Here is a 24145-nt window from a genome sequence, read left to right on the forward strand (position 1 = left end):
TTTTTTTTTTTCGTTCTTTTTTGTTTGGCTTTTTCGCTCGTGTTCGGCTTTTCACTCGTTCGCCTCGCTGTGGCAAGCAACATGTTGGACTCTGGCGCAGCATCCTTGGGTGTTGCCTCGACACAAGCCACAGCTATACGCTCAATGCGTGGCGTCACGTGTTGCACGCTTGGAGTGAAAATGTCTGAGCAGAGCTTTCACTCAATGCGCTGCCAGCTTGCATTTGTTTATACGCTCGCTGCTAATGTGACTGGCCACGCCCGCCGCCCTGCAGCCCGCCCGCAACCACACCGCACGCATAACGGAAATTATGCATACATGTGTATGTTGATGATACGTCGAGCTGCCTCGATATGGTTATTGGATATGGCTGAAGGAATCATTATTCAGAAAATTTCTTCGATATTCTTTCTTTTTTTTTTACCTTTGCTGCCGTAAGTTTTTCATCAAGCATTTGGTTATCGAAGAGAGACACACATAGGTGTGTACGTGCGTGTGTGTGGTGTCTCTGTGTTAGTTGAAACTTTTTGGATATAGCTGCTCTCAGGTGCATTCACACATGAGCGCCTGCCCTAGCTGCATAAGCTCGGAAGTTAGAGTAATGCACACACACACACCGAGGGCGGGAGGCGTGTCAGCCAGACTTGAGACACGGTAAATGCAATTATAAAGCGCTCACAGGCAAAAGGAAAAATACTTTGTACTTTTTTTTTTATCCTGTTTTTGGTAATAAGCACTCGGCAATTTGTTAAATGAAATAAGGCACAGAACTGCAGCTAGAATTTGTGCCCACACGCCACGCCCCCCAACTGAAACAGTTATAAAGTCTAGTTTGGCAAAAGAATGAGCCTACGGCATTGTAAGAGCGAGAGAGTTTGACTATATTTATGTATTTGATGCTCATAATTCGTTCACTTTGTGCATTTTATTAATAAAGTTTGCCAACTGGAAAAAGTCCGAGTTCGCTTGTCTGCCACACGAAGAACAAGATATAAATACAGATTTATATATGTATATGTATACGTATATATGTATATGTATAGATGTGTGTGTATGTCTGTAGAGTATATTAGCTATATGAGTATGTACATGCTGCATATGCAGATTGGTATTTAACTCAAAGTTTTTTTTGGTTACTTTTAAGCCGCGGTTCGAGCACATAAAAAACTTGTTCTCAGGTTAAAACTTTTTTATTTTCTTTCTCACGCTCACCCTCGCTCTCTCCGACACCTTTGTAAATATTTAAAGTTTGGACCACCTTTTAAATTGTTGCTTATTGAAACATTTTGCTGCATTGATTATTTTATTTCTGTTGCCACTCAAATGTTATATCAGTTTCCTTAACTTTCTGTTTAAAAAGTTTACCGAACTGTTAACAGAATCTTAGCTAAAAACTTTATGGAAAATTCTTATACTTATTGAAGTTCAATTGCATGTTAAGTTCAGTGCTGTTAAGTTACAGAGACAGGTAGAAAACTTAACAAAAATATGGGAATGTTATGTAAAAATTTTAACAAAGGTATTCACTGACTGTTAGTGACTGTGCTCAAGCTCTCTATTCCTTTAATCATAACTTTAACATCAATGTCAAGCAGCTTAACAGAAGTAGGCAGTAATGAATGGCTTATCATAACATAGCACTGTTTAACAGAATAAAGCAGTAATAAATGTTGGCTTAACATAACATAGCACTGTTAGGCCATATGATTGGAAGAGTTGTCAAAGGTTAGGTTACACATTGAAAACTGAACTCAGGGACAGTTTCCTTGGTGACATATGTTAAATCTAATTCAACTTTCATAAAAACTGCTGTTAATATAGCTTAGATTGAAAGAGAGCTAAAGAACCTTAATAACATTTATACACATGCAATAACTTTTATTTAAACTCTTGAGCACCCAAGCAACTACAACTATTCAATCGAGACGTCATTTCAGTAATCCATTTACAGCCGTTTAAAAACCAATTAACACTCAGTTCTTATCTTGGTCACCGCCATTCTGGCCTTCTTGCGGTGGTGGACCATGTCCATGTCCCTGTCCGTGTCCGTGTTCCTGTCCCGGGCCCTGTTGGCCATGCTGTCCGGCATTTTGTTTAAGAAAGCCAGAGTTCATAATCTGGCCAAAATGCTTAGACGGCATTTGTGGCATCTGCGGCATTTGCGGCATCGCAGCCTATAAAGCGGAAGCAAAACAAATTTTATAGAGCACATAATTTCAATTTTCTAGCCGCCCACTCACCAAAGCAACCGCCAGCATCAGAAAGAAAACAGCGAATAATGCGAACTGCTTCATTTTTGTTTTGATTTGATTTTGTAACTGATTTCTCACTGCATTTGCATTGCCTTTTTATACCGTAGCTTCGAGCAGCTGAATTATCTCCAGAGAACAATCAGCGTGAGCACATTTTGTTCATACTAATTGATTTGAAATTTTACTTTTAATTACCAAATAGCACGTCAGCTGCACAAAGTGCATAATCTGTGTGCCAGGGCACAAACCAATTAATTCTTGGACAAACGTGAAATTGCAATAATTATTTCCAAATGCAACATTTAATAATAATCTTTCAAAGTCAAAGCCTGAATAGCAGATAAAAATTACATATGAAAGAACTATGAAAACAATTTGAGAGTAAACCATTCAAAAGCGAAAAATAATTTACTTTGTTTTTTTGTGACAAATCATTGAGATATAGTTTATAAAAATAATTGCCCTTTGCGAATAAACTAATTATTTGTACAAATCTGAAAATCTACTTAGAGAATTGTTTTAGAATTTTGCGAGGGTAGTCTTAGAAATATACAGAAATGTTATTATTAATTTAATATGATTTTAATATTTTTATTAATTTTTCTTACTTTAAATAAAATAAATGTCTTATTATTAAAATATTTCAATTATTACAGTATATATATACTTATGCTCAAATTATGATAAAGCCAAACAGAAATAAAATAAAATAGTTTGCAAATATATATTTTTTTTCTTTTTTTTTTTGGCAACAAAAAAGAATTTTTTTATTATTATTACTTTTTATTCTATTTATTGTATTTTATTTATAATTCATTTGCTAGCAAATTATTTTTAAATTTTTTTTTTTTTATATTTGTCAAGAATTTTTGTATGGAAAGAAGAAAACAAAGTACAAATGCAAAACTTGTTATTTTTTCTAACAGTAAATAATTTTTTAGCATAATTTTTAGAGCGACAAGCTCATAAATTTGTGCTACCAACCCATAGGGGAAGTAAAAAACAAGTCAGACACACTCACACACATGAACGCATACACACACGCACACACACACGCACACAAAATGCGCAATTTATGAGTCATAAATTGTGGAAATACAAATATTAGTTCTAAAATTGTGCTGCAACTCTACGAATTTATATATACGATATATACGACATCTTTCTTAAAGGCGCGTTCCGACATTTACGGTCCACTTGCATTGACTTGGGGGGGCGGGGCTGGCTGCCTTTGCTGCCACCTGACATTTGCCACAAATGTCGCCTGCGGCTGTTCCGTGGCAATTTCGCTTAGGCGCCACAGTGCCACAAAGTACCTTCAATTTGAGATTAAATTTTGTTCGCTTTTTTTTCTATTTGCAGCCAAAACAAACAATTTTCTAGTTGGCGATTGGCAACAAAAGGTAGCGCGACAGCGACATGTGCCACGCCCACATGGACCACAACTAGGCGCACACACACACACGCACACTGAGACAGGCATCCCTTCCACTCAATGCGGCAATCATGTGTGTTGTTTGCGTGTGTGTGTGTGTGTGTATGTTGGGCTTTTTCTTTTAAGGTAATAAATTTTCCTTTTTCGCTTAGAAATATGAATATTGAATATATGCCTAGAGTCGACCGTTCGCATAATAAACCGCAGGGCAATGCCAGCCAATGAAATGGTAACAACGGAGCGGCTGAAAGCCGCTGAGCGTAAAACTACTAAAAAACAACTACCTCATTTGAAATTCCTAGGTGGAAGAAAGCGAAGGAGCACGTGTTTACTGCACTGCGAGAAACTAATTGGGCAGTTGTAGCAGATATTCAAGCTAGCTGATACATAATAAAATAGATTTAGTATTAATTTAGTATCAACTTGACAGCTATATTTAAATATTGAATAAATAAATTAGTAGAAATAAGACAAGATTTATACTTAACATATTTTTTAGCACTTTTTTAATTTATAATATTTATATAAATTTTTTTACATTTTAACTGTACAAAAAAATAATAATAATAAAAATAGATAAATAAAATAAAATACAATAAAAAGAAGTACATTGTACATTATTTTTTTAATTTAGCGTAAATTATTTAAAATAAAAAGAGAATATAATTTTACTAATGATAATATTAAAATAAAATATAATATTATTTATAATAATAATGGTAAAAATAAATAGCCATATATTTAAAAATAAAACAAATTTTATTTCAATTTATCATTATTTATGTTTATCATATATTATAATTATTATTTAGTTTATTTTATTATTATAAATATTTTACATTGAATTCTTCAATTCGACTTATTTATTAATGCAATCTGACATCTCAAAAAATCGCCTCAGTATCATACAAATATTAATTATTGCAATATATAAAATCAGCTTAGAATTTGACTGCTTTCGCTCAGTGTATTTGTGTGTGAATAGTTGTTGTCTGGCCCGCAGTCCTCATGTAGGGCCACTGTACATTCTGAATGAGATGAGGAGATGATAGTATGAGTCTGAGTCTGAGTCTGAGTCTGAGCTGCGTTCAGATGCTAGATGAGAGGCACTAATGAAGTTTCGGTCGGTTTGTCCTTTTAAGGACTACGGCTTGCCAGCCTCATTGTTTGACTTTGCCACGCCCCCGCCGCTCGCCCCACCACCTGACAGATCTTCCCTTTATCAACCTACAAGTCAGAGAGCTCATAATGTTTGCACAGTCAACGAAAAGCGTGCGCCTGTATGTGTGTGTGTGTACTGTGTGTGTGCGGGCCTGGCATTTGCCTGCTCTGCTGGCACTCTATTTATTTATGTTTATAATAGGATTTTTATCAAAACTTTTCTGCTTCTTGCTTTATTCGTTTTACGCTTTTCATTTTGGTTTTGTTCCTCGCTCGATTCCATTTTGGTAATGAGCATTTAAAAAAGACAACAGCTACTAGCAACAGCTGACCCGCAGCTGCTCTGGCGTTTGTCTTTTGACACGCCCCAATGTCCCTCTGCCTCCTCCTACCCACTCCCTTCACACACTCACTTGGGGAATGGGAGAGCCAGCGAATGCCCGCAGAAACGTGCAGCCAGTCCAACTTTTTTTTATTTTTATTTTTGGTCATTTCCATTCACACCAGAGCTCAAACTTTTTATGTTTTACACTTATTTTACCACACTTAATATAATGCCCGAGCTCTAGCCACGCTATCGAAAAACCAGGCAACTAAATAATTACCAAATATTTGTGCACGTTTATTATGCTCGCTCACATAGTGCACAAAGAGAGTATATTGGTTCTATGGAGAAACTTCTGTTGGCTATTTATAGATTAGCTGACTATGCTTCAGTGCCCTATATATATGTATATATATATATCATGTGAAATCAATAGAATCAGAGAAATAATCACAGCCATGCCTAGCTCTAATTATTACGTCTAGTTCATAATGCATTAGCTCCTTAACAATCGAACACTAATTCTAGATATAGGGAACAAAAATTGATCCATAAAGGAAAAACATAATACATATCGATTTATATAGAGATATTAAATATACTTATATCTTCAACAGTTCTAGTAGAATCTCAATCGCTCTTAACTTTCTCTACAGATTGAGATTATTATGTATTTTTGATATATTATATTTTATAACATTATATTAGATTAAGTATATTCTTCAGCTTCAAAGCTAGAACAGCAAGTTGTCAACTTATTTCAAGAACAGCCCAAAAATTATAAGATCTAAAACAAATTTCTCGTTTCTAGACCTTGACTAATCACAAGAGAATCTCCTTTTTTTATGTATTTAAATTTAAGCCTGAGTATTAAGCATTCCATTCAACCCAATAGTAAAACTCTAACTAATGTGCTTTGTTTTATTTTTTTTTTTTCACGCATTCATCTTATTATGGTTTGACAGCCTGTTGGCACCGCCTCTGGGTCTGGCTAAGCACTCATTAGCCACGGCCGTCCATTGCGACTGTCTGCACTGATTATAGACATTCGAGAGTAGAGACAAACATTTCCCACTAAATTCACTGCTTAAATATGCCTAATTTGATTTGGCATTTCCCGTTTTTCCGGGCGCTTTACGCTCAGGCACTTTGCCAAAAGAGCAGCCGCAATTAAAAGTCAGCCGCAAAGGCAACCAAAACCAATTGCAGAGCATTCAAACGCTATGAGCTCGAAAGTCAAGAACCTCAAGGACCAAACGCCAAGGAAGATTACATTTATATACATATATATGTATATGTATGTATAAAGAGCGAATGCTGCACGCAAACCGCAAACTGGGATGAACTTAAAGAAATGGACATCCCAAAGCTACCTCAGACACTTTAAAAACCAACTAGTTCACATAATGAACGAGCTGTGAAACGAATTTTAATTAAAGCTAGAGCAAAAAGAGATGCAGAAAAAATGACGAGAAACTTTTAAATACAAAATTTAATTTAGCTTTAAAAAACTATGAAAATTGCATAGAAAGGCGATAGTTGAAGAAGGGGGAGAGACATAGACAGAGAGAGAAGGAATGAACTAGTTAAATGAACCCCAGCATATTAAAATCCTAGCTTAAAGTATATCAAATTCATATGATGCACAAGCTTCTCATTAGAAAATTTTCCGTAGCCTGATGAAAATCGCATAGAAAGGTCATTGAAGACATAGGACTAATTGAGAAACTGAAACGTGAGCACACTACAGTGCCTAATTAAGAGAGCTAATCAAGCAGCGCTCTAAATTAGATACACGCTCTGACAGATATTATAAATGGAGCTCGTGAAAACCGCATAAAAAGGCAGGAGAAGCAATTTCAAAGGCATTTTAAATGAGTTAATGTTTGTCTCATTATAAAATGTAAATAACTAAAATGACAGCTAAGAACAATCGAAAAAAGGGGTTAAGCTGCGGCGATAGAAGAGCAGCCTAACTGACGAGTTTTAATGACGAATATGAGCCTAAACGTAGATGAATACATACAAACACACATACACACATAGAGAGAGAAGAGTTTTGTTCTGGCTGGCAAATAATGACAAGTTTTCAAAGCCCATTAATCATGAAAAGTTCATAAGGACTTAATCCATGCCAGAGCCAGAAACAGAACTAAGTAATCCCAACAGCTGGGTAGCACACACACCAACCACATACACACACACACACACACACACACAGTCGAGCTGTCGATATTTGTTTTTCGTTTGGCTTTGGCAACAAATTAAGAGTAAAACTGACGAAAAGCTGCGTCTCGCTTGGCCTACAGGATATAAACTTGCAAAAATTATATACAGCATGACTTTTTATTTACTTCTACATATATATATATATATACTTTGTATATTTCTACATGCTATTTGTCTTCTTCTTTTTGCTGTTGTTTGTGTACAAAAATTATGCTGCTCATATTTGTTTGGAATGCTTTGGCTGTTGGTGCTGCTAACCGCAGCCCAGGGCATTTTCGGCTGGGCACTGTGACACACACACACACACTCGCACACACACGCATACACACAGCGGCGCACACACCCACATAGGCTAGGACATTCTCTTTGTGGCGTTGTGTCTCCTGCAATGTTTGGCTTTGGCTTTCAGCTCTGGCCACGACTTCGCTCAAGTCATGCAGATTGCGAGGCGAAGGCAAGCTGACTCGTTTTGCTAGTATTGTTTACTGCCACGCCCCCACCCCTACCGCCACCACTAGCACCCCGACCATGGCGGCCCACTCCCTGCAGCTGAGCCCGCTCACTTGCAAATACAGTAAATATTTTTAATTCTTTGCCAGCGCCAAGGGCCAATGGCAATGGCAATGCGTTTGCTACTACAACAACAACAACAACTGGAACAACAACAATAACAATATGAAAGAGTGGCAGGATGGCGCCGGCATTTCAGCTTTTAAGCTAAAGCTATGAAAATAATTTGGTCCTGAAATACTTGCGGCTTTGGCCGGGCAATCGGAATGCTTTTTGTGGTCCAAGCAACAACAACAACAACAACAACAGCCAGAATAGAAGTAAAGGACACCGCTTGACGAGCGAGCGTGTTGATTAAGCCAGGCACAGGACGAAAGACAGCACAGAATCTGAAGCAGCACGGGGCACATTGTTAAGCCACACAAAGTGCCGCTGCAAGTGGATAATAGCCGAGCCGGAACTATGTGCATTTGTTTTATGCGCTCAAGTAAATGAAACAACAACAAAACGCGAAACTGCCAGACGCGTTGCCCAACCATCAGTAAAAAGACGAAGAAGAAGAAAGAGAACGAAAAATTAAAAAAAAAAAAAAAACTGACAACTCGCGCAAGCCGCGGGCCAAGCAGCCCCAACGAAAATATGGTGGACGGAAATTGTGTGTGCACTGTGAAAACTTTGCCACGCCCACACCAGCAGGAGCAGCAGCAGGAGCAGCAGCAGGAGCAGAAGCAGCCACAGGCTTTGCTCAAGTCAAGCGCTGGCGTTGTCATCAGCTTCTCAGCATTTCGCAGCTGGGTTCTTTGCATTTTTGAGTAACCCACACACACACACACACACACTCGAACACACACACACTCGAACACACACACACCTATACCCATTTAGCAGCCGCGTTGCTTTGTGCCGGCAGTCGCTTTGTCCGCTGATTCAACTTAAGAAATGCATAACTGCATTTTACATTTAGCAGCAGCATAGAGCACAATGCACCACCCGCACCACCAGCACCACCCGCACCACCAACGTGCGCCATTTTGCCTAAAGAGCGCTCGTGCGTGCAGCTGTATGTGTGTGTGTGTGTGTGTGCTTGAAGACTGGGCCAAGCCCTGGGGGGCAAACACACAAATTAGTTTTAACCAGGCATTGTCACGCTGTGGTGCACCCCATTGTGGCTACCATGGTTGCCGATTAAGTGCGGCTTGCAGACTTCTATGCCGCAGTCCGCCCATGCTCTCTATGCACGGCCACGCCCTGTTGACATTGTGCCACACCTATAACGCGTTTCTTTCACTTATCAGCAGCAGCAGCAGCCGCTGCACTCACATTTTGACTCCATTTTCTAATCAACTTTTTTCTCATTAAGTTTCGTCGGGGCGCTAGCGAAATTGATCAACACTGGCCAAGAGCGCTTTTTACCGATAAGCCAAACTGTTATGAAACACTGCTCTGCTTTTACTGTTGATTTAGTGTCAAATTGCATGGAGTTTATCTTGTGAAATGTGACACCATTTCAAGCGTTTATCAACACTAAAACTGACGCTTGAGTAGCTGAAATCGTTTTGCGATTTTCCATTCCATTTATGTCTGTCTAAAGCAAATTTTATTTGGGTACTTAAAATAAATAAATGTTTAGCTATATTTTTAGCCATTTCCAGCTATTTTTGTATGGCTTTCTATTTCTATGTGATGCCTTTGTCTAGCTTTAACAACACTGGTTAGTTATGTTTGCCTATTCCAATCATTTTTATTGATATTGCTAGTTTTATACGTAAAGCAGTTTTAGTTCTCATAAATTCGTTCCATTATATTAGAAATAATCTTGTGGATGTTTTTTTTTTTTTTTTTGAAAAATAGAGAAATATGTAGTATATAAAATGTATACAAATTACGATAAGCACACAGTAATAAAGCATCTAAATAAATCCAAGTAAAGTTCTAGACAATTTCTTCCATGCATTTTAATACCTATAAATATTAAGCGAAAGAAAGAAAAAACTAAAACAGAATTTCCAATAACCCAGAACTCTTCAAAGAAGAGAACTATAAAATATATATTTTCATCTCTTTGTATTTTTCCCTGAATAGATGGCAACTATAAAATATTCAATATTTTCCGTTGAAACATTTCAATGCCATATATTTAAGACTATGCCACAAAGGAATAAATTATATTATAGTATATTATTTCAGCCATATACAAGCAATAACGTACGAGACAAAATATATTTAAAAAAAAAAAAAAAGCGGAATTAAATTTCAGTCAAATTTCATTTTACCCATATTTTTTAAAAATATAATAAAATAAAATATTTAAACCAGAAAAAAAACTACAAGTGGACTAAAATGTCAAACAAAAATGTGTACAGAGAAACCATTCAGAGCTTAAATTGTGTGAGTCAGTGAATTATAATTTATGATTGATGCTGGATAGCTCACTGACAGCTCCAAGAGTCAGGCGATGGAGGAGCGGGGGGAGGAGGGCTGGGCGTCAGGGGAGACTCCAAACATGCCCCAAACAACAACTGACAGCAACAATGCGAATTCAAAAAGCAACCAAAATATCGAACAACACGCAAATCTATGCCAAACACACACACACACACACACACAGACACAATGGCAGCTGCTGTGTGTGCGAGTGAGTGTGTTTGAAATGCAACATGTGATACGATGTCCTAGTTCCGTTGCTATTACTGTGCTGTTATGCAACACAATGGCACACATCAACGCATGTAAGCGTAAGCAGCGGCCATTGAGTTGGAGTGAAAGCTCAACAACAACAATAGCAAAAATTGAGTAAAAGCTCGCGCTGAAAGCTCAGGCTAAGGCCAAACTGAAAAGCTCAGTAAGCAGCATAACACAAATGTAAACATTTTAACAGCTCTTCAGTATAACAGAATAACAGATTTTTATGTTTAACAATATAACAGTTCTGGCTCAGTTTATAACTAAGGCTTTAACACCTGGTTCGAGTATTCGATAACGAGACAAGCTTTTGCATTGGAAACACACTATATATAATATATTCATATAACAGTTACTAACATTCATATTTTGATATAACAGTTACTAACTGTAAAACATAACATTCGTATCTTGACAGTTCCAGCAAAAGTTCAAAATTAATATGCAAACAACTGTCAGACAAATCATTTACTGGAACATCAAAACTTTGATTTACCAAATATATGTATATATAGAAATGAGTCTGTCTTGATGTGTTGTACTTACATTTCGTTAGGGATTCTAAAAGTGAAATATAACGAAACAAAATACAATACACACGGCATTAGATATGTCATAGAGTTAGTATAAGACCGACTTTCGGTTAGGTTTAACAGGTTTATTGCAGAGTTAGATGATATATGTTAAGAGTAAGCGAGCTCCATGGAAGCTCAAGTGAAATATTTATGCATATGTACAATGTATGACATGACGTAGCACAACTGAAGAATAATTCGCGTTTATCAAAATATATAATATATAATATGTATCTAAATTTATATATATATATATATAACATTCGTATAATATGCCTAAAACTTGTTCCATTAGATTTGCATTGCTTAAGACTAGAGGACTGCTTGGCAGGCATGGATCATATTCAAAGGGATTAGAGACTCGGTAAAAAGCATTTGGTATTCCATTATAATATTGAGAAACTATATAGATACTTATGGATATATCACTCACCCATATCATCTATTATAGGTGCCATTCGCAATGTAACGCCGATTAGCATTAGGCACATCAGCAACAAAAGGCAGGCAGTTGCAATGATTGTCCAGCGTGCGCGCTGCGAGAGATCATGTGGATCTATCACCTGTAAGAGGAATGAAATGTACTACAGTTATAAATCTGGCTATCTATCATAAATATGTGTGTTACTTACCTTAACAACTTCATTATCCAAATCCTGCACTAGAATTTTGGGTTTTTTATGACGATGACGTTTTTTGTGACGATGTCTGAAATGGAAAATTGATAGAAAGGTGTTAGAAAGAGAATTTTTGAGATATAATAAGGGAAATGAAGGGGAATGAGGAAAACATAGAGAGAAAGAAAGAAACAGAGGGAGAGAAAGAAAGAGGTAGGGAGAGAGGGATACACAGGTCAAGGCAACAGGCAGGAGAAAAAGCGAGAAAATAAGGGAGTAGGAAAAGATAAGGATATAAGGAAAAGCAAAGGAGAAAGTAGGAATACAGCTTAAGTAGGATAAAAGCTTAATTTCTTCAAAATTTAATGTAGAATATACACATATCCTTACACAAGCCTGCGTCCTGTTTTAAGCATAAGTAAACAGATGATAAAGTATTTACACCTGATAATGAATTCGTTTTAATGACATTAGGGGAGAGTATCGTCTATAACAGCATCGAGCTAAATCAATTACTCAACACCCACACACACACTCACCCATCACACCCTTCCACGCTCACTAAACACACTTGCCTTCCTCCCTGTCCCACTCCCGCCCAGCTGCCATATCATCTCAGCAGCAGCAACAACAGCAACAGGAGTCGCTTAAACATATTTGCTCTATTTCCGTTTGGGTTTTGCAAAAACTTCCGCATTACAAAGCTGACACAATTTCCCCGCTTACTGCATGGCACTCCGCTCCGCTCCGCTCTGCTCCCCTCTTAAACCCAGCTAACCGCCTTCGCTACAAAAACAACATGGCGTCGTCTACCGTTACACGTTTTACAGCGGAAGTGCCTGCTGATGCTACACAAAAAAAAAAAAAAAAAAAAAAAAAAAAAAAAAACAACAAAAATGGGAAAAGTGGAAACAAAAAACAAGGCAACATCAGTCTCTGGCAGTCGGTCGGTTGGTTAGTGGGGTTTAGGTTTACGCGTTGGCCAGGTGCTGTCGGCGAATACCGTCGCCATCCGTAACGTATCCCTCTGCCACTCTCTACCTCCCTCGCTAAGTGAAAGCTGTGCCGCACAAAGCTTGTCAATCAATTTTTGTCTGGGTTTTCGAAGTGGGCGAACACCCAATGGGAATGCATTAGCCGATGTTTGACAATCGCTTTGCAGCTGGACACATTTATTAGTGCAGCTCAAGGACACCAAAGGATGTCACTCTACAAACATATTATGTTGCCTTTGTTGTTGCCGCACTGAACAGCTGACCAGCTGACCAATGAACAAATGGCCAACTGTGCAGCTGCCCCAAATGTTCATCAATGTCGTCTAATGCGCATTCATTTATAAGTTCTCTAATCATTTCTTAGCTTGGCCAAATGGCCGTAACGCACAGTGGTTGAAAATGTAGTTTAAGGGCACAAAATCTTTTAAAATTAGTCTAACAATACTGTTTACATAGAAAACATAAATAATTTCAAATATTCGTAAAATTAACAATTCAATGTTTGCCTTTAATTGAGCTCATAACTTTAACAGCGAAATAAAGAAATATTAACAGCACTGGCATGTTAAAAATCAGCAGCTCTGTTAACGCTTTCTCAATTCTATTACAGAGTCTGTTATTGTTTCATTTGAGTTGCTGCTAATAAATACTATTACTATTAATATGTTTTAGGATAATTCTAGCTATGCACAATAATTGATATATAACTATCTATATACAACATTCCATATACAAACATGTTCTTACCAATATACTATCATTTTCTACCAATACTTAAATTACTCAAGCCCCACTGTATCATTGTTTACTGGCAGCTTGATGGACACGTTGCGATAGCATATGGGGACTTACCGATGCTTTCTGCGATGTCGCTGATGACCGCCACCGGGCATCATGTGCTCAAGGTCGTCGATTTTATCAGCGTCAGTGTCCATGTCCAGTTGCAGGTCGCAAGGCGAGTCCTCGGCATTATAGGGGCATTGTCTGCGGGTAATAAATGAGCGTGATGAAAATGACAGGCGACGCTTTTGGTGGACATTTTATACACATATTTATATACATATATATATATATATATGTATATGTAATATATACATGTATATAATTTATAATGGCAGCTAGACGACTTACATGGCCGGAGCATCAGACGCCTGCCCAACCACATGAACGCATTGCTGCAGGCCATTGGGCGTGGGATAAACGAGCGCTGGATCCGAGCAGCGATGGTGACGCTCTGCAAGCATAATGCAATTGTATTAGTAAATGCTATTTGTAGCGTCGTACCATATCAGTTCTTACTGTACTTCCGTTTGCGACGTCGATATTCATCATCGCTGCCCGTACTTTGGGCAGCTGTCGCTGCGGCCATCGTCAGCGTTGGCTTAAAGCTTTGAAAGGGTTTTTTGGATGCCATCGATTTGGTGGCACTGCAGCAGCCAGTGGGAGCCACACTGGAACCCGTTGACGTTGAGGTCATGCGTTGCAATTTCTCGGCCAACTGCGCCGGCAACGGCTGCTCATAGCCCACCTCCCCCTCCATAGGAATTATAACCGCTTCGGGCGTACGTCGTATGGGCAGCAAGCTGGTGCTACGTGATTTGAGGCGCTCCGGCAGCGAATCCCGTCCAGCCGAGGCTGTCGGCGTGTTGGCATAGCTGGGCAGCGCGTGCAACGACTGCGAATCGCTCTGGGCCAGCACTGTGCTCACCGTTACGTTGGCGCTATCTTCGGATGTGTTTTGTCGCGAGAAATATCGCGCATAGGCAGCGGCAGCTCCATCGAAATCGCTGCCGCTTTCAGTGCAGGACAGCTGCTTGGGCAGAGGACGTTTGCGTTGCAGCTGGGCTTGGGGCTGGGCTGGAGGCTGTGGCACGCGCAGCGCCTCGATTTGCACCGCCACATGGGGTGGCGGCGGAGGCGGCTGCCTGGCCAGGCTGGAGGGAACATGAACATGAATGCGCTGGAAGAAGAGAGACATTAATAAAGATTTACTATAGAAACTAGAAGCCAAGTGGAGCAACTCACCGCTTGCTGTGGCATAGGCAGCGGCATAGTGCGCACCATGCTGCGCGGAAAGACGGGACTGCATTGGGCGCTTATGGATTTGGCCTCCAGGATGCGCAATCTCTTAGCCAAACGCGCACGCTCCCGCGTATCCGCATCACCATGGGCCAAGGCAATGATTTCAGCGCCTCCAAAACTGACCGTGCACCGTGAACTGGAGTAGGACAGACTCTCCAAGCTGCCATGCAGCGAGCCAGTGAAACTATCATCCGCCATCGTCGAGCTGTGCTGGCCAATCACAGTTGCAGTAGCCGTCGCTGTGGCTGTTGCTGTTGCTGTGGCTGTCGCTGAGGTATTGTCGTAGCAGGAGGCAACTGGAGTTAGATACTCGGCTTCGCCATTGGTCGCGGTGCTCATGGAATGTCTTGGATCAGGCACTGCCAAGGCTTGCTCATGGGAGCTACTGCTGCTGGCGCTGTTGCTGCTGCTTTCATGCTCTCCCGCCGGCGGCTTGGCGGGCGTATGCGTTTGCGCCTGCACCAGCAGGCTGTGGCTGTGACGCGCCGCCTGGCGGCCGCCCGATGAGTTGCTCAACGTGCTGGCCACGCTATCCTCCAGCTCCAATTGCAATGGCAGTGAACCGGTCGCCAATTCTATGTCAGCCGGCCTATGGCTAGGTGCAGTCTTGCCTTGAGTCAGGCTTTTCTCAGGCAGTTGGTTTTCTTTCTCTATCTCCTTCTCCTTCTCCCCCTTCTCTTTCTCCTTCTCCACCTCCACTTCCTCCTCCTCGGACCCCTCCTTGCTGGCGCGTCGTGGTCCGAAGAGCTTGCGCGGCAGCAGAATGCGCCCAATTGACTTACGCTTCTTGCGCTTCGCCCGCTTATGCTCCTCATAGTCACGCTTGAGCGCCTGCATCTTGTGCTCCACGAGCGTGCTGAATACCGCCTCGTAGGTGAGCGCACGCTGCAGATCCAGCAGTATATCATTTGTGGACACCGCTTTGTCCAGCTTGTTGTTGAGCAGCTGCAGCGAATCGCCAGCTCTGCCGCTGCCGCTGCCCCCGCCACTGTTGCTATCGTCCGCATCGGCCATGTTGTCCACTTGGAGATCTCTGCCTAAGGTGTTGCTCCCTGTTGCCGCTGCTGCTGCTACTGCTGTAGTAGTTCTTCTTGTTGTTGTTTGGTTTGTGATTGTTGTTTACGACTATTTGCATTATTGTCGGCCTGGCTGCCGTTGATCCTGGTCCACGTCCTCGTCCTGCTTGTCATGTGCTTGCCACAGCGCACGCTGTGTTGTTGCTGTTGTTGTTGGCGCTGATACGTCGCATATTTTTGTGTGCGCCTCAATTGCCACTCAATGAATCTCTCCGGCAATCTCTCGTTTGAGCGCTCGCAACGACTTCAAGTGGTGCTCCAAGTGCCGCTTATATCCAAATGGTGCACACCTGCAATGGGAGACAATAAAAAAATATTAGACTACGCGACCACCGATGGCAAGACGGTTCAATAGCCCATAGACGATGAGACAAGGCCGCACACCTGCCACCTCCCCTCCCCTTCCCCATTTTGGCCCTCACTCTGTCCCACTTCAAGCAGCTAGCGAGGACACGCTTCCACAGTTTGCCAATAGTTTTGCACATTTTTGTGATTCAAATTCTGATTCGCTGCCTTTTTTATTCATGAGTGCTGCTTCCTACTTGTTGCACGCACACACATACACACGCAAACACATACATAATTTCATGCGCACAGGTGCGCCTAACCTTGGTTAAAAAGTTCATTTTTTCTTCACAAAATCATAAAAGTCCGCCATATTAAAAAGTTGTTTCTTATTGCAACGGTAAAATTTGCATTATGCTAACAGCGCTTGCAGCACTGGCCATAAATGATCTTTATCTTCATGTGCATTCCTTATGCATTAGGTAAGCAACATATTTACAAATATTCAATCAGAAAATTCGTTGGAAATGGGCATTGAATTAACTAGGTTGTGTTTAGACACAATTGATATTATTTGTTTATTGTTTATAATAATAGACTTGCATTTTGCAGCACTATTTGCCTAATAACAGCACCAGCTGAGTTTAGCAGCAAACAAATGATATTTAAATGAACTTTAGTTTGTAAAATACCAAAAGACGTTTACGATGTTTACCTTTTAACAGCTCCAGCTGAGCAAAATAACAAATTATTCAAATTGTTTGCAGAATTTGAAATGTCATTTGCACTGCTTGATCGCAGCTAAATGGACTCCTAACACCACCAGCTGAGCTTAACAGAAAATAAATCTCCAAATAATCAATGAAGAACTAATGCGAACTACCAGCGCTAGGAGAGAATCCCTAATGATGCTTTGCAATGGCGCTTGCACAGGACTAGCTGAGCTTAGCGGCCATAAATCAAAATTAAATGATCAACGAACTGCTTCCTGTGAACTTCTTCCCCAATGACTTACTGCAAAAGTTATATTTGATGTTGGCAACTCTTCGCCATTTGGGAACTCCTCGCTTACTGCACTGTGGCACTGTGGCACTGTGGCACAGGGACACTGTGCTCTGGGCCATTGGGCGTGTGCCAGCGACAGCTATCCCCACGGCCGTTGCGCTTTCTCCTGCTACGCTTTATTCTTCTACGGTTGCTGTCGTTGCCAGCAAATAAAAATATACAATGGAAATGGATATTGTTTTCATTTCCGCAGTCACAATCGCTGCGCTCTACTGTGCATGTTGACGGCGACATTTGAAATATGCAAAGCACACAGACCAATACACACGCACACACACACAGAGATAAATAGCGGAACATATGTATTAGTGCATGTTCGTAGGCCTGCCACTGGCAGCGAGATGCAAATGAGGCAGAAAAAAGGTCACAACAATGGCGCCAACAACCGTAATAGAAACAACAACAACAACAAAAGGAACACGAACAAAAAGTGATTAAATGCAAAAACATGCCAAAGGCAGCAGCCCTGAAGAAAGTTGCGCATTTGGGGGACAGCCAAGCCACAGGCCTGGCTTAGTCGCATGCATTTAAATATGCCATGCGGCAGGCGCTAATTAAACGATACGGCCGGATAATGGAAAAAGTTGAATGCATAAATTTGCACTTTCGCATAGGAAAAGTTAACCGTTACTAAGTAATCGTCGACGACCAGCCATGCTGCCTAAGCATCTTATCTGCCCGCCTCTCAGCAGCAGAATACAATATCAAACAAGCCAAGCGTGCAAACAAAACCAAAGAGAGACAGGAGAGAGAGAGTGGGCAGCGAGGTGCGAATGCGATTGAGAGTGCGAGTGTGTGGGTGCGAGTGTGAGAGCAAGAGCTAGAGCAAGAGCGTACGCATAAATCTAAACAAAACCACATGCCTTAACTTGGCAGGGCCGCTGCTGCTGGCGTCGCAGCCTGTCCAAAAATAAATCATTCGAGGACATAAAGAGAAGGCAAGCAAAATAATAACTGTTGCTGCGGCGGCCACAAATGTAAATAACAGACGCAGCAGCAGAAACAGCCGCAGTCGCAGCAACAACAGCAGCAGCGCAGCGCTGCTCAACAGTTGAACCAGAGAGAGCACGTCCTGTTGCTCAGTTAGCTCGCTCTCAATTTTATGCTCTCGCTCACTAGCTGTTAAAGCGCTGTTAACAACCTGCTTGTTGCTGTCCATGTGAAAGAGGGTGTGTGTCTGTGTGTGTGTGTGCTCGTGGTTTTGTGTGGGCGGACTTAAACGGCAAAATGGTGAACGTACAACTGTGTTTGTGTGTCTGTGTGTGTTTGTGTTTTTGTCAACAGAACTTTTTGGACCCAAACGCTTGGTCGTTTTTTTCCATTAAATTTCATTTGATTGTATTTGCGAGCGAGTTACTTTCACTTTCAGATGTCAATGACAAGCATTAATAATGCTTAATTAGTGGTTCGCCCAGAGCCAGCACAGTGGGACGCTCTCATACTATATGCTGTACAACATATCTTATACGTAATGTGCCAAATTATGTCCTCCCAGCATAAAGCATAAAGCATACAGCATTTGCAATTGGCATTAATGCACTCAACCATGGCCTATGCTACACTATGTACACAATTGTTAATATTAATGAGGTGCAATTAGCCGTTGAAATCTGGTACGGAATTGTAAATGCCATTAGCTGGGCCCAAGGCGAATTCGCCCACGGCGCCTGTTTAAATTTAATCAACTCTATACTGTGTACGTATTTGGTCGATGCTCATTCACTGCTGGGTATTCAATTATTGACGCCTATTTTCGCCGCGGCGGCCTTCACACGATTTGGTGGGCGTGGCAAAGTGGCGTACTGCACAATATACACACAAAAGGCGAATGCCAAATAAAACATGCACATGGCTTAAAACACATGACACCGAAACAAGAGAAGCTCAGCGGCCAAAAAAAAAAAAAAAAAAAAACAATGATGAAAAAACAGTGAACTTAATTCAACTATTTATTTAAGAGATACTCTGTAAATGGCTTCAACTTCATAGTTTTAAACACTTTAAAAGTAATTCTGAGGCAATGGAACTTCCGCGAATAGCAGCTAACATTAACTTTAACTGGCTAACATTAACAGTTACTGCAACAGTTACAGGTTTTCAGGCAGCTGAAATCCTTTATACTCTGTAAATGTGTAACGGATTGCAGTTAGTTTTATATATGTATGTCGGTATAATAGAATGAGAGTTAGAAGAACATCCATTTAAAATAATATTAATCAATTACAGTGGAAATTGCTATATCAGCGGCAATTATAATAACAGTCGATTAACAGCATGCGTAAGCTAATCAGCGACAAGTTAACATAAACTGTTCTAACATAAATTTATTTGCATTGTAATAAAGTTATTTCTACTTCCACACACACTCCTGCCAATTGCAAATACCCTGTTTTGGAACGAGTTTCAATGCAGGGTATGTAAATAAAAACAGAACAAATAGAAAACGCTTTTTGCACTGGCACGACCTTTGAAATTAGAGTTCTGAGATGTGCACGTAAAGTTTGTGTGTGCAGAGAGTGTGTTATATTGTATGTATATATACATATGTGTGTGTGTGTGTGTGTGTGGAAGTATGTGTGTACATTCAAAATGAGTCCTTGGCCGCAACGAGCTGTAGCAGCAGCAGCAGCAGCAGCAACATCAGTCCCCTGTCCCCAGTTACTGTTTCTGTTTCAGTTTTCAGTTTCGGTCTCGGCCTCTAGCAGCGTGTCAGATAATTAGTGAAAACTGTCTGTGAAGAAGAGTCTGTCGTCGTGGTCCGACTCGGAGGCTCCACTGTTTCACGTCGACGGCAATGTCATGCCATGCAGTCGACCAATGTGCCCCTATATGCCCGCTGCAGCTGCTTCTCATCTCACCTCACCTCATCTCACTTCACCTTTCCTCTCGCTCTCTCTTGGTTTTGACAGCCTTCGTCCAGATGAGCCATATGAAATGCAACCTGACACTTTGCTGACACACAAACATGTAAAACGAATGTGAATAAGTGTGCGTCAGTGTGTAAATATTTCGTTTGCCTCTGTGTGTGTGTGTGTGTGTGTGTGTGCTGTAACTGTTACATTTCAGCTGACATTCGTAGACACCAGTTGTTGTTGTTGTTGCTGCTCGTCTGCATTCTTACAATTCATTTGAGAACATCTTTTGGCTTTATGCAAATGCAAAAACTCAGCACATATCGATGACATATGTACGTTATCATTGAAGCAATTAAAATTATTTCGTATGTAGTATATAACTCAGCAAAAATGTCAAGAGACACATATGTGGGGCAGATCTCTGCATGATAAAGATATCATGAATACCCAAAGAGACAAAAGTAATCTCAATTAAGAATTTCTTAGCTGGTATATTACCTATTTATTTCGTATTTTTGCAGCTGCTGTATTACTTCATTTAGTATTCTAGAAGTTACATATCAAATAAGCTGTCTTCAGCTTCTCAGGCTCCTGAATACTTGAGAGATTATTTTATAGAAAGGGAACTGATTAAAGCTTCTCTTAAATTTTTACTTTTATTTTAAATTTAATTTCTTTCAGAAGCTTTAGGCATTCTAGCTTGAATAATTCCAGAGTTACTTGAGGTCTTATGTTTGCTTCATTCATTTCCTATGATTCTTCAGTTCTTTGAGCTTGTTGATCTATATCTAAGATATGGCAATAATTGGACAAGATGTGAGGGAGCAAATATATAAATTTCAGATGCCTTAGGTAAACAAAAAACACATGCCAATATATTTCACCCAACTCTACTAATAACTGAGTTCTTTGAGGATGGATTGGGAAACATCAGTATTTAAGCGAAATCATTTTTGAGAATTTTCCGTAAAGTTTCTCTGTTTGCAGGGTATCAGGAGGTTGAATTTCACATAATGAAGGAAAACTCAAGGTATTGAAAGCTAAAATCCTCTGAATTTCCTGCTAAAAGAAATACTAAATTTATACTAGTTTATTATATAGCATAAATCATTCGAAATGTAGCCACATTTTCTACATATAAGCGCTGTTTCGAGGGCAATCAGCTATTTTCTAGCTATTTTCATCTAGTTTCTGTTATTTATAGAAATTGATTCCCTTTTAAAAACAATTCCTAAATGCTGAAGGCCATTGAAGTTCGCTGCGACGCTTTTTGTTTATTTGGAATAGTCGAGCTGATATTTATAGACTTTCTTAGCGGCCGCAGTCACATCAGTCAATCGGCCAATCAACAGCGGCAGCCGCCTCCTGCCTCACAGATAAAAATCGAAAATCAACTAACTATATCTCGTTCGCTATAAACACATATGTGAGTCAAAGTCGAAAAATGTTTACAGTTAATTTGTTTTGATTTTTTTTATATATACATATATATTTTTCTGGTATTTGACTGCCGATTGTTGTAGTCGTTGTTGTTGCTGTTGCTGTTGTTGTTGTGTTTGGCATTTTTATGAATGGACTGCCTTTCCGTTTGCCATTGTCGGCGGCAGCAGCAGCAGCAGCAATAAAATTAAATTTAATTTTTTCCGCTTAATTTCATGTTTGTACCTACAATTGCCAGCCCGCCAGCCACTCAGTCAGGCAGGAAATATTGTGTATACGCAGCATTGTCCTTGCCTCTTATCCATTTCGTTTCATTAATTTTATTTTCATGTGAAACAAATTATGAATGCAGGCTTTATTTATTTGCTGCTTTAAAGTTATGGTGCTGCAATTGCTTTCCTGTTATAGCTATTATTGTTGTTGCTGTTGCTGTTGTTAATGGTAAAACATTTGTTCTGGCTCTCAACATGCGCCCTCTGCCCGTCCGTCCGTCCGCATGACAATCGATTTGTGTTGGCCAGTACGTAAATACAAATCAAATATGCATTACAATTGGCCTGTTGGCCAAACGCTGCAGGCCTTGACCGCCCCGCTGGCCTCTGTCCTGCCCCCCCCCCTGTCCCCTCTACCCACATATACACTCTTCACTTATTGCTCGAGAACTTCTGTTGTTGTTCACACTCTTCTCACACCCTCCTTCCCTCTCTTTCTCTCTCTCCCTCTTTTACACACTCTCTTTCTCTTTCTTTTTCTGCTGTGCACTTGCAGGCCGCACTTGTAATTTAATGACGCGTTCGCTTCCAGATCACTAGCAGGGCAAAGGGCGCAGCTGTTGCCTCGTTAAAGTTAGCTAACTCAAACATATACACACATACACACAAAAGAGCACACAACGGTGCACACACACACACGCACACACACTCACTCACTCATATATACATAGTCATTACACAGCTGTATCTGAAAACTTGTAGCAAATGGTGCAAAAGATGCCAGGCTGTGTAATTTTGCCACGCCTACTCAGTTAGGAGCAGGAAGCAGCAAATAATTGCCCGACTTAAACAAAAATACCCTGTAAAAATAAGAGTCTAACAGCAAACTGCTAACTGAAATTAAACTTGACTAATTTATTTATCATATTTTATGCTTTTATAAACCCATTTTCAGTATATTTATATTTTACAGGGTATTTGCAGGGTCTCAACATTTTATAGACTCACTCGTAACTTGTTTATTATGCCTGAGCAAACAAAAATAATTTGTACGCTCAACAACAACACCAAATTTTTTCCAAATGACAAATGCAAAACTTTGAAATTAAAATTTCATTCGATTATAATAAATGTATGAATATTTTTATTTTTATAAATTACAACGTTTATCGCATTGAATTGAATTGAATTGAATTTAATTTCCATTGGCATGCAAAAGATGCTGGGCCATTGAAAATACATGCATACATGCATAGAGAGTATATCTACATATGCTATGCACACATGAATTATGATTCATTTTGTTGGGAGTCTGAATTTACAATTTGTTTTCTATGGAAATTTCAGCTTTAAGCTGGAATTCTAGTGAAAACATAGTGAAATTACAGTTACATCAAATAAGCTGAAGTGCTTTAATGGCTCCAGAAGTTACTCAAGCAGATTATTCCCAGAATTGACTAGAATTATCTCAACATATAGAGTATTTGCTATTTGGGTAAATTTTAGGCGCAACTATACATCAATATTTATCTATAAATATATTGTAATTCGAAGCAAATTAATTAGCTGCGCTATCGATTTTCATTGAGCTCATGTGAATGGGAGAGCAAAACTGCCTATAAAACAATCTCAAATTTCAATGCTTATAGGCGCCTAGAGGAACGTACACATGGACGGACAGATGGACGAATAGACTAACTGATGGGCAGACAAACCAACGGACAGATGGACAAGCAGAGGGATAGACAGACAGCCAAAACAGACGGCTGAAGATACGACAGGCTGGTGAACGGACGGACAATCGGACAGACAAACATATGTAGGGATGGACGGACAGATAGACGAGTTTATAGACAGACAGTGGTACGAATGGGGGGACGGATGGACAGATCAATGAACAGACAGCGAGGACAGACTGACAGACCTACAGATGGACACCCAAAACAAGCTGATGAAAAGGCGGACAGACTGAGAGACACCCCGCTGAACAGAAATACCAGTAGACGGATAGACAGACAGACAAAACAGACTTCTGGAGAGAGGGATATGTATATATAGGAAGACACAATATACTGATAATCAGTGGACAGATCAGACTGATAGATGGACGAACAGACGGCAAGCAATATCAAATCGACTAAGTAGTTAATAAGGATCAGCAATCTATCCTTCGGCCTGTAATCTACGGAAAAGAAAAGCATTATACCTAAGTTTCTTATTTTCAGTAGGTTCAATGTATAACTAGAAAATCGGAAAATTCGTGACAGTAAATGGATGAGACGCTAAAAGAGTTTTAAAGTCACAGTTCAGGGCTCAAATCTAGCCATAAAACATAATAAAATTGTATTT

The 24145-nt window shown here is 40.1% G+C and overlaps 2 protein-coding genes across 19 annotated transcripts in view; both read right to left on the reverse strand.

The window, feature by feature from the left end:
* LOC108616649 (uncharacterized) overlaps positions 1-24145 on the reverse strand; it is a 106773-nt gene that overhangs the window by 67998 nt on the left and 14630 nt on the right. For 17 of the 18 annotated variants that reach the window (XM_089469867.1, XM_089469865.1, XM_089469858.1 and 14 more), the window contains 7 exons: positions 14807-16229; positions 14081-14741; positions 13913-14015; positions 13634-13765; positions 11802-11877; positions 11603-11732; positions 11141-11155 (listed from right to left, as the gene is read on the reverse strand). In XM_089469867.1, the coding sequence (XP_089325993.1) occupies positions 11141-11155; positions 11603-11732; positions 11802-11877; positions 13634-13765; positions 13913-14015; positions 14081-14741; positions 14807-15877 (2188 nt within the window). In that variant the 5' untranslated portion in view covers positions 15878-16229. The remainder of the gene's footprint in view (positions 1-11140; positions 11156-11602; positions 11733-11801; positions 11878-13633; positions 13766-13912; positions 14016-14080; positions 14742-14806; positions 16230-24145) is intronic. The other variant, XM_089469869.1, reaches the window with a different exon arrangement.
* LOC108616653 (uncharacterized) lies at positions 1853-2395 on the reverse strand. Its single transcript, XM_018012028.2, has 2 exons — positions 2241-2395; positions 1853-2174 (listed from the first exon to the last, which is right to left on the reverse strand). Exons 1-2 carry the CDS (start codon positions 2292-2294, stop codon positions 1974-1976), a joined length of 255 nt encoding a protein of 84 aa, XP_017867517.1. The 5' UTR covers positions 2295-2395; the 3' UTR covers positions 1853-1973.

The sequence above is a fragment of the Drosophila arizonae genome, chromosome 5, assembly GCF_054131065.1.
Source record: "Drosophila arizonae isolate 15081-1271.41 chromosome 5, UAZ_ARI_1.0, whole genome shotgun sequence".
NCBI classification, from domain to species: Eukaryota; Metazoa; Arthropoda; class Insecta; order Diptera; family Drosophilidae; genus Drosophila; species Drosophila arizonae.